We start from the raw sequence: 13,827 nt of genomic DNA, 5'->3' as shown, positions 1-13,827 counted from the left end.
ACTGCTAGAACTTGTACAGGAATTTAGTAAAGTGGCAGGATATAAAATCAATGCACAGAAATCAGTTGCATTTCTCTTCACCACCACCAAGACAGAAGAAAGAGAAATTAAGGAGTCAATCCCATTTACAACTGCACCCAAAACTATAAGATACCTAGGAATAAACCTAACCAAAGAGGCTAAGAATCTATACTCAGAAAACTATAAAGTACTCATGAAAGAAATTGAGGAAGACACAAAGAAATGGAAAAATGTTCCATGCTCCTGGATTGGAAGAACAAATATTGTGAAAATGTCTATGCTACCTAAAGCAATCTACACATTTAATGCAATCCCTATCAAAATCCCACCCATTTTTTTCAAAGAAATGGAACAAATAATCCTAAAATTTATATGGAACCAGAAAAGACTTCGAATAGAAAAAGGAATATTGAAACAGAAAGCCAAAGTTGGTGGCATCACAATTCCGGACTTCAAGCTCTATTACAAAGCTGTCATCATCAAGACAGCATAGTACTGGCACAAAAACAGACAAACAGATCAATGGAACAGAACAGAGCCCAGAAATAGACCCTCAACTCTATGGTCAACTAATCTTCGACAAAGCAGGAAAGAATGTCCAATGGAAAAAGACAGCCTCTTCAATAAATGGTGTTGGGAAAACTGGACGGCCACATGCAGAAAAATGAAATTGGACCATTTCCTTACTCCACACACGAAAATAGACTCAAAATAGATGAAGGACCCCAATGTGAGAAAGGAATCCATCAAAATCCTTGAGGAGAACACAGGCAGCAACCTCTTCGACCTCAGCCGCAGCAGCGCCTTCCTAGGACACTGCCAAAGGCAACAGAAGCAAGGGCAAAAATGAACTATTGGGATTTCATCAAGATCAAAAGCTTTTGCACAGCAGAGGAAACAGTTAACAAAACCAAAAGACAACTGACAGAATGGGAGAAGATATTTGCAAAGGACATATCAGATAAAGGGCTAGTGTCCAAAATCTATAACAAACTTAGCAAACTCAACACCCAAAGAACAAATAATCCAATCAAGAAATGGCAGAAGACATGAACAGACATTTCTGCAAAGAAGACATCCAGATGGCCAACAGACACATGAAAAAATGCTCCACATCCACTCGGCATCAGGGAAATACAAATCAAAACCACAATTAGATACCACTTCACACCAGGCAGCATGGCTAAAATTAACAAGTCAGGAAATGACAGATGCTGGCGAGGATGTGGAGAAAGGGGAACCCTCCTACACTGTTGGTGGGAATGCAAGCTGGTGCAACCACTTTGGAAAACAGCATGGAGGTTCCTCAAAAAGTTGAAAATAGAACTACCCTAGGACCCAGCAATTGCACTACTGGGTATTTACCCTAAAGATACAAATGTAGTGATCTGAAGGGGAACGTGCACCCAAATGTTTATAGCGGCAATGTCCACAATAGCCAAACTATGGAAAGAACCTAGATGTCCAACAACAGATGAATGGATAAAGAAGATGTGGTATATATATACAATGGAATACTATGCAGCCATAAAAAGAAATGAAATCTTGCCATTTACGACGACGTGGATGGAACTAGAGGGTATCATGCTTAGTGAAATAAGTCAATCGGAGAAGGACAACTATCACATGATCTCCCTGATATGAGGAAGCAGAGATGTAATGTGGGGGGTTAGGGGGTAGGAGAAGAATAAGTGAAACAAGATGGGATAGGGAGGGAGACAAACCATAAGTGACTCTTAATCTCACAAAACAAACTGAGGGTTGCTGGGGGGCGGGGAAGGAGGGGTGGGGTTATAGACATTGGGGAGGGTATGTGCTATGGTGAGTGCTATGAAGTGTGTAAACCTGGCAATCCACAGACCTGTACCCCTGGGGCTAAAAATACATTATATGTTTATTAAAGAAATAAACAAATAAATAAAGATTAATTAAAAAAAAGAGAGAGAGAGAGAATGGCAGAGATGGACTGATGAGTTAAATAAGAAAAAAAATAGTGAAGCAAGTATACCAATGTCTCCAACTAAACCTTGAGAGCTGGATGTGGCCCCCTAGAAGCCAACATTTCAAAGTAAGAAAAGAAAGAAGAAAATCCATATTTCAGCCTTCTTTTGAGAAATGTAAAGATTTGGCAACCCTAAGCCCGGTCCCTGAGAAGTGACAAAGGCTGGAGCTGAGCAGCAGCTGTCCCCTAGTTCAAATAAATCCCCACCTTTACTGTTCAACTGGCCTGCTTCACTGGTGGTTTGGTGGGCATCTTGGGGTCATCTGACTTTGCTACTCCTGAACTAGAGAACACTAAAGGAACTATTAGACAGTAAAGTATAGTCAATAAAGATCGTCAGTGATTATTTACGACTGATCTTTTGTGAGAGCCTAGAACTGGACAAAGTGTACTCTCCCACATCACTTTTGGCCCAACGAGTTTCTTAAAGGATTCCAAATAATTTATTGCGGTCTTTAAGAAGACCCTAATAATTAAGAAGAACCTGTAAATAGTGATTGAAGGACTAAAAAAAAAAAAAAATGCCATTTGGAACAGAATGCCTGAACTAAACTAAAAGATCAAAATTAATGGGGTGGTCAATTAATAGAGGTTAAAAAAATCCCAGACATGTTTATGTTAAAAAGAATTTATGAGGGACGCCTGGGTGGCTCAGTGGGTTAAAGCCTCTGCCTTCGGCTCAGGTCATGATCCTAGGGTCCTGGGATCTAGCCCCACATCGGGCTCTCTGCTTGGCGGGGAGCCTGCTTCTCACTCTCTCTCTGCCTGCCTCTTTGCCTACTTGTGATCTCTGTCAGTCGAATAAATAAATAAAATCTTTAAAAAAAAAAAAAAGAATTTATGACATGTATAGAATACAAGCAGTTCTCTATAAGAGTAATATGTTTAAATAAACAGTATTTCATATTCAGATAGCACTTTAAATATTTCTAACATTAAAAATCTATTTTTTCATCTGATGTTGACAAAACCCCTGTGCTATAAATATAAAGTTGGCTAAGCAGATAGTGTTCTCCCCTCAGATACCAAAGCATAAAAAAGCCAAGAGCCTGTACTAAGGTCACCCAGCTAGTTAATATGGCAAAGACAGGATTAGAATCCAGCTATGTTAACTCATAATCCTGTGCTCCTTCCACTACAATACATTGTTGCTGCCTCTTATCCACTGGATATCCTACAAAGGGTAGAACAACTATTCCAGGGATTACAGAGAAATGTGGTTCCACAGGAGACTGGAAGAATCCATTCAACGATTCTGCACCAAAGTCTCCAAAATTCCTTCAAATTTCAAGACTCAACTGGCCCTTCTACGCACTTTCAAATCCCCAGAGTCTTTCAGCTCCATAGACACTGCTTGGTACTACATTTGTGAGTCATATGTATGTCTCATTTTCCCAATTAATTGGAAAGTTCCAGGAGAGAGCGACTATCATGCCCCTTTGTGTGTCCAATGTAAATGCTCAAAAACTTTTTTTAGGGGCGCCTGGGTGGCTCAGTGGGTTAAGCCGCTGCCTTCAGCTCAGGTCATGATCTCAGGGTCCTGGGATCAAGTCCCACATCGGGCTCTCTGCTCAGCAGGGAGCCTGCTTCCCCCTCTCTCTCTGCCTGCCTCTCTGCCTACTTGTGATTTCTCTGTCAAATAAAGAAATAAAATCTTTAAAAAAAAAAAAAAAACAACTTTTTTTATACATAAAACTTAACCAAAAACTGCACCTCTTGTTCTAAGAAACAATGACTTAGAAGCAACCTTAAGTGATTTTCAGAAATAATAAGAACATCTAAATTATAATATGAAGGAAACAAAAGCAAGAGGAAAAGGTGGCTAGTTTTATGTTTTATAAGTCTCCAAGAGGGGCGCCTGGGTGGCAGTGGGTTTAAAGCCTCTGCCTTCAGCTCAGGTCATGATCCCAGGGTCCTGGGATCAAGCCCCACATCGGGCTCTCTGCTCAGCGGGGAGCCTGCTTCCCTTCCTCTCTCTGCCTGCCTCTCTGCCTACTTGTGATCTGTCAAATAAATAAAATCTTTAAAAAAAAAAAAAAAAACTTAAAAAAAAAAAAAAACTTTATAAGTCTCCAAGAATGAAGTCCTCTTTTTATCACTGCCAAAAAACAAATTTCTAAGGGAAATGTAACTTTGGTGCGTTAACATTTTGCAAGATTTTAAATGCAGTATTTAAAAGCCTATTTACAGGGCGCCTGGATGGCTCAGTGGGTTAAGCCGCTGCCTTCGGCTCAGGTCATGATCTCAGGGTCCTGGGATCGAGTCCCACATCGGGCTCTCTGCTCAGCAGGAAGCCTGCTTCCTCCTCTCTCTCTCTGCCTGCCTCTGTGCCTACTTGTGATCTCTCTCTGTCAAATAAATAAATAAAGTCTTTAAAAAAAAAAAATAAAAGCCTATTTACTTAAAATATAAATATACATATAATATATGCATAAATATAAATAAACATATAGAACACCAAAAAACCCTTAGTTGTTTAGGAGTTGTCTTTTGTGACACCCCAGAGCCTAGAGCTGGATGAAGCATCATCTGTCTCCCAGTCACTTTTAGCTGGATGACCTTCTTACAAGGGTCCAAATCATTTGTTTTATATAATGCCTATAATTGTTATAATATACACACTTAATGCCTATAATACTCATGGCATATAAAGGCTTCATGACATAGGACATCTAAAATCTCTGCTTAGAATGGAAATGAGAGAGTAGCCAAAATAAAAATCTACAGAAGAATTACAGCCCATTAATTTAAATTATAACAAGAACATCTTATCCCTGCACAATGGCAGTGCCTGGAGATATCCCAGTTATTTGGAGCTCCATTTTACACATCAACCAACTTCTTCAGAACATTGGTTTTTCCATGCCAAGAATGATTCCAGGGCTCCCCAAGATGATTTTTTTTTTTTAAAGATTTTATTTATTTATTTGACAGATAGAGATCACAAGTAGGCAGAGAGGCAGGCAGAGAGAGAGAGAGAGGGAAGCAGGCTCCCCGCTGAGCAGAGAGCCCGATGCGGGACTCGATCCCTGGACCCTGAGATCATGACCTGAGCCGAAGGCAGCGGCTTAATCCACTGAGCCACCCAGGCGCCCCTCCCCAAGATGATTTAATGCTAACTCTGAGGCAGTAGATCACATACTGAATCACATTACTTATAGGATCATATGATAGGAATTTTTCCATTTGCAAAGGGCAATCCTAATCCTTAGTTTTAAAACCTATAGAAAAATAAGCACTCTGATGCACTGCGGGAGGGAATGGAAACTGGTGACTTAGGAACTGGTAATTTGGCAAAATATAACCAAACTAAATAAACTAAATAAATGCATAAATCTTTTGACCTAAAAATTCCACTTCTAGGAATCTGTCCAAGAGATAAACTTGCAAATATGTAAAATGCCATGCTACTAAGTAATTTACTGTGGCACTACTTATAAGAGCAAATTTTTAGAAACTTGGATCATCTGGGGACTGGTTAAATAAATTGTGGTATGTCCATATTATGGAATACCATGAAGCCCTAAAAAGAGAGAGAGAGAGATAAAAAAGCTCTCTTTGTACTGATGTGAAAAAATCTCCAAGTTATAGTAACAGAAAAAAAGCAAAGAGCAGAACTGCATCTTCTGTAATGTGTAAAGAGATATGGGGGTGGAGTTAATACATGTATACACAGAGAAAAAAAAAAAAAGAGAGATATACATAGATATACCTAAACATTTCTAAAAGGATCCCCAAAACATTACATGCCCCTAGGAAGTGAGATTATGTGGGTGAACAACAGAATGAAAGATTTTTCCCTCTCTAATTTTTGAGTTCTGAACCACATAAATATATTGCCTGCTTAAAACATTAAATTTAACCAATGTATTTATTAACTTATATAAAAAAGCTATAGGGGTGCCTGGCTGGCTCAGTTAATAGAACATGTGACTCTTCATCTTGGGCTCATAAGTTCAAACCCCACACTGGGTGTACAGATTACTTAAAAACAAATATCTTAAAAAAGAAAAAGCTGGGTGGGGCACCTGGGTGGCTCAGTGGGTTAAAGTCTCTGCCTTCGGCTCAGGTCATGATCTCAGGGTCCCAGGATTGAGCCCCGTATTGGGCTCTCAGCTCAGCGGGGAGCCTGCTTCCCTCTCTCTCTGCCTGCCTCTCTGCCTACTTGTGATCTCTCTCTCTCTCTCTGTCAAATAAATAAATAAAGTCCTTAAAAAAAAAGAAAAAGAAAAAGAAAAAGCCATAGTATGTTAGGATTTAGAACTTGCAAACATTTTATTGTAATTAAACACTACAATTTAAGTAACAACTTTTGCTACTCTTTCCATCAAAACACCCACCAGTACATCCCTAAAATTTTTATATAGTCACAGAATATAAAGGCAGAAGGAGACTTGAAACATCTTCAAAAAAAGAAAACTGGGGCCCAAAAAGGTTAAATAACTTTACCAAAAAACAATTTGTAGATGGCAAAGTATGGCCTACAACCTGACCTCCATTCCAAAGTATTCTCATACATTTCCCCGACCCCAAACAGATTCATTAGCACCAGGAGCCAACACCTATCAACCAAGATCCCAGTTGCACAGGGAAGATAACAAGAATGACAGGGCTAGTGTGAGCTGACCTCCTATCTCTGTGAGATACTCCGCATTACTCAGACAGGAAGCAGAAGGTGTCTTTCTTTTCATGAGCTGTATTTTAGTAAAGTGCCACGGAGTAAAGCCATAGGATAAAGATGGGGAAAGAAGGAGCTTTCCTACAAACTCAATTATGCTAGAAAATGTGAGAAAAATGTTAAGCAACTTCACAATCAGGTAATTAGAATTCACTTTTATATTAAAACAAGTATCAATCTACTTATGGCATAGGGTATAAAATGTACATGAATGTTTAAGGTAAACAAGATACTTTCAAAGAAATTTCATACTGCTGCGGATTGACTCCGATCCCAGAATGTGTATGCTAGAAATATACATGTTCATTTTCTTAAACTCAAAAGAGGCAGGAAGGCTTAAGAAATACTACATCAAAGGAATTAAAGCAGCCTTCTCAATGGCAGAAAAGGCAAAGGATTAGAGGTAGAGAGACCTGGCTATAAAGCCTGGTTCTTGCCACTGTGTGACCTTGAGCTGAGAGCCTCAGTTTCTTCGTTTGTAAAATGTGGTATTACTTACTATGTAGTTTTAGGAAGGAAGGATGGAAGATAACATATGTTAAGCAAGCTTCCTGGGCTCTAGAAGGGGTGCAATAAATGATGGTTACTATTTTAGCCACCACAAACCTATCAAAATCTTTGTCTAACCATTTATTTGGGTTCAATTTATGAGAGCAAAACAAGGTGGGGAATGGATATTATAAGCCTTCCCAACCAGTCACCAAGAGTGGGGGAAACAAAAGTCAATAAGGTAAAATTATCTAAATTAAGAATATATTATACTCACATATTTCATTTCAAACTTCTTAGCCAACATTTCCACTTCTTGCCTCTCTTGATGCTCATCATTAAATGGGTCTTCTGTGTGAATGGGCTTCTTCTGATTCAAAGTAAATAGGAAAAGAAATGTGAGTATTAATATTACTTTAACCAGAGTTGAATGCATCCTTAAATTTAATAATTAGAGTCAAATTTTCCAAATAATAACAAATAAGTTAGTGGGTGCCTGGGTGGCTCAGTGGGTTAAAGCCTCTGCCTTCGGCTCAGGTCATGATCTCAGGGTCCTGGGATCGAGTCCCACATCGGGCGCTCTGCTCAGCAGGGAGCCTGCTTCCCCCTCTCTCTACCTGCCTCTCTGCCTACATGTGATCTCTGTCTGTCAAATAAATAAATAAAATCTTAAAAAAAAAACCATATAAGTTAGACACATTAAAACTAGAAAGAAATGTTGGTTCGTAGCAAAAATACTTGCAGTTTCAATGGATTCTTACATACTCTAAGGTTTTCGTTGGTTCATAACTCAACAAATCAAATTGTCTCCTCCCTACAAAATGATCTATGGTCACCCCATCCAAAATAAAAAGGCCAAAAATTCCCCAAGAAAAATTAGGTAAAAATGAAAATCCCACTTATAACTCTGGTTTGAGATCTTTCCCCTCAAAGTAACTGCTTTGGTCAGGAAATGCTTCTCAAAGGCTCTCCAGGTTATTAACCGACATCAACCCTGAACCATATGCCCTAGCTACCACGAGGGTATTTGCAGGGGCTATAGCCTTCTGCTGAGGCCCAGCATCAACACCTCAGTCTACATCACCTCCTTTTTGTCCATCAGTATTCCTTCAGGGAGTACATACTTCTTTTAAACAAAGCTAGAAAACTGAAAGTTGCAAATAGACTACATTCCCATGGCTTCCTTCTAGCAGGGGAGAATGAAAGTTTATCATAATACATGGTTTTAAAAAACCACACACACAGCTAGGATCCCACATTTACCATCTATTTACTAAAACAAACAAAAAGATAAAGCACAACCTTTATTCAAGTTTACTATTTTAGCAGACACCTTTCATACACACACAGGTTTTCAATACAAAAAAAGGGAAAACAAGGAGCTGCATATGAATAAAAATGCTACCTGTATCTAATTATGGACAACTGACTAGAAAGTTAATCTTGGCTAGGTGTTTTTATGAAGTAGCTTCTTCAAGTAATTAAAAATAAAGAATATTAAAACTGAAATACTGGATAAAGGTTTGGCTGAATCTGAAGGAAAAAAAATGCAGAGGGGACAAAGATCGGCACACTTTGGAACTGACACACTTCATCCTGGATATGAAAGCTGAGATACAATTAGTCTAAAAATATGACAGAAAAATATGAACAGAATGAATACAAAACAATTCATCAGACCTAAAGTATTAGAATAAAGGGATACTCTTTTTTTTTTTTTTGAAGATTTTATTGATTTAAGAGAGAGAGAGCATGAGAATGAGCATGAGAGGGGGAAGGTCAGAGAGAGAAGCAGACCCCCTGCTAAGCAGGGAGCCCGATGCAGGACTCAAGACTCCTCCTAGGACTCCAGGATCATGACCTGAGCTGAAAGCAGTTGCTCAACCAACTGAACCACCAAGGCACCCTAAAGGGATATTCTTAAAGCTTAAAAAAATTAATCTTAGAATCAATGTTTTAAATTAACTACTGTAATAAGTAATGTATTTACAAAATCCTTTATCCCAGTCGGAGTTACCAGTGGAATGAATATATATGACATGAAAGGAATAAATAAAGCAGGGGGAAGAGACTGATAATGAAATAAATACTAGGCATATTCAAGAGATAGCCTTAACTTAAGACTAAAGGACAGTGTGCAACCACCATGCCTTGACATTATCAACTGTTGCTTCATGTCACTGTGAAGTCCTGTCCCATTTTATATGTGAAGTGTAAACACATGGACATATATTTTCTAATAAAAATTACCTTAAATGTCATTATATAACATTCTGTATAGACTTTATAGAGGAATCAAGAGTAAATCTCTTACTCTTCACAGTCTAAAAACAGAGTTAAGAAAAATGACTCACTTTTCTCTCATAGTTAAGAAATACACCCTACCCACAATCAAGGCTCTAAGTGAGCTTTATGTTTTCCATGTGAAAAGATAATCTGCAAATCAGTAAATATCAAAATTGCCAACTACCCATAGGCAATAACATTATCGTAATTTTGTCCTTTGATATTAACTCATTAACACCATCTTCAGATCTTTCAGATGTTATCAAAAATATGCAGTATGACAGACAATGGAATAGCACAGAATTCTCGAACAGTATAACTACATTGACACTATAATCACTTATTCCTTTTATAGTAAATGCTCAATTAATCACATTCACAAGTGGATGTTCTGGTTAACTGATTCTCTGATTTACTATGAGTCAAACAAAAATTATTTGCATATCAATTACTGCCAGAACTTATTACTAAACTGTGCTATTTCTCTTTAGCCAGAAATGGTGAACAAATTCATCTTTGAGGATAGAGATGATGGCAGTGCCCCAGTCATCATCTTTAACTACTTCAATCAGAGCTTAGTAGCTTAGAGAGATAACAAGATTAAAAGTTTAGCTAACCTGTGTCCTTACAACCTGACAAGAAGGGGTTTTGTTCTTGCCAGCATACACTTAGTTAACTGTGCTTTTCCTCATTAAAAAAATAATAAGAAGAAGAGTATACAAAAAATTCTGATTGTATTCAGTTAACCTGGGTTTTACTACTCATATTTATGAAGGGGGGGTGATTTAAATGCACCCCAATATAGGTGGTATTCACATGCAACAGATTTATACTTATACCTATCAACTAAAATCTTAATTCAGTGACAGATGGGTATTTCAAAATTCAGAATCTTTTTGCTTTCATTTTATACCATCTCCTTCTCTCCCCTTTCTACTCAAACTCTGTAACATGTTGTTCAATTACAACAACTCAAAGTTTAGACTATTTTGAAAATATTATAACATCCTTAAAAATAACTAGACTCTCCTTCAGGGGAAGAAAAACCAAATTTGGGAATTGCCACTCTGCAGATCAATTCTGTTGATCTCATTTAGCTTTTTGTTGGGTTTCTACTACTAGGATTTCCTTTCATGGAAATATGACAACTTCATTTAGAGAAATATCTTCTACAATTCCTCATGTAATAAATATGTTCATTGGGAGTAATCATTAGTAAATCTGGCAAAACTCGGTCGCAAAGATGCATTGTATAAATAATGGGGGTTTTTTGGTTCAGAATACAAGTGATATATAGCTGAATATACAAGAAAATTCAACCAATATACCTCTAAGTTGATAGTATAAACAGAAAAATGAAACTGAATTATTTATCTTTCTCCTATTATATGAAACTAGTAGTTCTGATATTATCAGATAGCAAGAAAGGGTGTCAAATTTAACTTTTTTGCCATAATTAAAAGGTACATATGTATTATTAATCATGGCATGAATATCATAGCATTAGGAAGATAACAGAAATCTCTGTATTTCTACTGTAACTCTAATTTTAGTTCATTTTGGCAGGATCCTCCAAATTTAAACTATACAATTTTAAGAAATTTTGTTTTACTAAGAATTGGTACTGGTACAGGAAGAAGTACTAATAAAATTATGTACAAGCACTTTGTGCCTTAGCCTCCTCATCTGTAAAGTGGGGGTAATGGTTCCAATCTCAAGGAGCACTGCTGAACTAAATTACGTAAGCCATACACCTTACTTAGAACTGTGTCTAGCACACACATAGGAAGAATTCAGTAAATGTTGGCCTCCATAATGTACTTTTACCCAAATATGATGCTTTTCATCTGTAATTTATAGGGAGTAAAACTGCACACTCACTTGGATTAGATAAAATACAATTTGAAAAATGCTCCAATCTAGTATTTTCAAAATGCTTTTGGAAAAAAAACTAACATCACATTTATAAAAATAGTAGTGGCACTAAAGTGAGTCTGAAGGACAAAATGTGAAAATGGCCAAAATGATCTCTACCCTTAACAATTCATTGTGGCTGCAAACATTTAGTAGTGATTTGGCCACAGAGCAGTATTTGTAAATAATGATCAAAAGATTAATTGGCCTTAAAATAAACAAAATCCAGTGACTTGTTTCATATGATTTTTAAACTTAAGAATCATCCAAGTACAAAGATAGTTGAGAATAAAAACAAAACAAATGACTTCTGGAGTCCATTAGACCTGTGCTAGAGCAAAACCTAAGAGCGTAATCTCTAAACAACAGAGGAAACTGTTCTTTTATTACTCTATCATTTCCCTCTCTACTTCTAAAGATCACCAAAACCTACAATAAAAATTACAATTACTAACAAACCTCTCTCCTATCACTGTTGTTCACCGGTTCCACCAAAGGCATACTTCTATATTTTCAACCAGTTCCTAAAAATTCAAAGCTGTGTTTCATCGGTCTCCAAAAATTACAATGGCTAGTGCAACATCCTCCAACCTAGACTTATAAACTAATGGTATACACTCAAATAAGACAGTATGACAGCAGGCGCCAAATAAAACAGGAGACACCTTCCCATTCAATTACAGTAAAAACAAACTCTAGAGAAAACAAAGCTAAGTAGGTGTACCAATACCAAGGTGAGAGAGAAAAATAAGTAACCAAATAACCAAGCCGCTTCTTCTTCATTCCTAGAGTGGAATCCTTAGTCTGAAAATTTTTAGATTACTTTCAAATATACTTCTAAATTAAGAGAAATACCCTACGCTCATAAGCACATCTCAGCGCCAAGCATAACAAATAGTGATGAAGAGGAGGATATGGAGGGGTTACACTATCTCCCTGCTTCGGATGGGGGGCGTGTCCCCCAAGGTTTTCTCTTCCTTTCTACTGGAACGACTGCTGGAGCTCCACAAGGAAAACGCAGCCACGTAACTTGCAGAGCCCCCAAATTCTGTGCGGGGAGCAGAAAGGTGTAAATTCTGAGGTCTCGAAAGGTGCAGAGGAAAACCGGCTCCGAGCGGCAACTGGAGCGGGTGCACGAGGCGGGCGGGGGGGGGGGGTAGAGCCGGGTGGGCGCCTTGGCCAACCCAGGGGAGCAAGGGAAAAGCAGCACCAACCACTGGTCCACCCGTCCGGCCCCTGCCCCCTCCAGCCCACCCTCCCAGGCGACCCGAGACGCGCAAAGCCGGCGTCGGAAGGTGCGAACCACTGGGAGAAACGGACGCGTCCTGAGGCTCCCAGGGTCTGGGGGGTGAGGGAGAATCTTCTGTACCCGTTGTTCTCCGCACAGCAGCAGCTCCGGGTAACTGAACTCCACGCAGCTCTCGTCGGTGGGATCCTTGAGCACTAGCTCCAGGCGCACTGTCTCCCTCGGCGGCCTCTGCTGCGGCTCGGCCCGGGAAGCCGACTCTCGTGGCGGGGGCGGCTGCAAGTGCAGCTGAGGGAGCGGCGGCGGCGGCGGCTCGGGCCGCGGGGGCTCCCGCTGCAGCGACATGGGCGGCTCGGCGCGGCTGACCTCGCGCTGGGGGAGCGGCTTCTCCCGCGGCGGGGGCTGCGCGTCCGACCGGGGGGCAGCCTCCCGGGGGGCCGGCTGCTCCACCCGGGCCGGGTCGCGGTACGGCTGCGGCTCCAGCCGGGGGGGCTCGCGAGGGTATTCGGGCTCGCGTTCGGCCCCCGGGTAGTCGGCCTCGCGCCGCCTCACCGGTGACAGGCTAATAAACGCTACTCTGCGTGGCTCCGCCATCCCCACTGTTCTGGCCCTCTGCCTTCGCTCGAGCCGGCGCTCGGTTCTACGCCGAGTTGTCTGCCTGCCCGCCCTTCCTTTCGCTTTCCGTCGCTTTTCTTCCCTCCACCGCCCTCAGTCGTCTCTGCCGACGCCACCGTGAGTGCAGACCGTGCCCCCTTCCCCGCCACTATGTTCTGATGGGCTCCACCGCCATCGCCAGGGTCGCCGCAGCCGCCATGTTGGATCCCCCACATAAATAGAAGCAGGCCGCTGAGCGGGCGCATGCGCAGACAGGAGACGCTCGCGTCCACCGTCGTGGCTGTGGCTCAGTTTTCCTCTTTTCCTCTCAACAGTCTGGAGTCCAGACAGGTCAGCGGAAGTGACGTTGTGGCAGGGCCAGTTTCCTTGGAAACGGAGACGCCGTCTGAGCCCTTCCTAAAAGGGAGGGGTCTGGGGTTTCCCGAGCTTCCCACTAGCACCCGGAAACCCGCGACGCATGTGGGGGTCAGCTAGGAGCGAGCGTCTGGATGTGCCTGGGACTGACCTAATCATGGCGCTGGATCTCACGCCTCCCGCCCTCGGCTCTAGAGAATCGGGGTTGTCAAGCAGGTTATG

At 40.6% G+C, this 13,827-nt stretch overlaps 1 protein-coding gene across 2 annotated transcripts in view; it reads right to left on the bottom strand.

Moving 5' to 3' along the window:
- The window catches only part of UBN2 (ubinuclein 2), an 83,317-nt gene extending 69,875 nt beyond the window's left edge, over nt 1-13,442 (bottom strand). For both annotated transcript variants that reach the window (XM_044246685.1, XM_044246686.1), the window contains exons 1-2: nt 12,760-13,442; nt 7,468-7,560 (exon numbers count right to left, since the gene is read on the bottom strand). In XM_044246685.1, the coding sequence (XP_044102620.1) occupies nt 7,468-7,560; nt 12,760-13,230 (564 nt within the window). In that variant the 5' untranslated portion in view covers nt 13,231-13,442. The remainder of the gene's footprint in view (nt 1-7,467; nt 7,561-12,759) is intronic.
- Between the last annotated feature and the right edge of the window lie 385 nt (nt 13,443-13,827).

Source organism: Neovison vison, chromosome 4 (assembly GCF_020171115.1).
Source record: "Neovison vison isolate M4711 chromosome 4, ASM_NN_V1, whole genome shotgun sequence".
NCBI lineage: Eukaryota > Metazoa > Chordata > Mammalia > Carnivora > Mustelidae > Neogale > Neogale vison.
The sequence above is the reverse complement of the archived record's forward strand: the minus strand, read 5'-3'. Positions and strand labels throughout refer to the sequence as shown.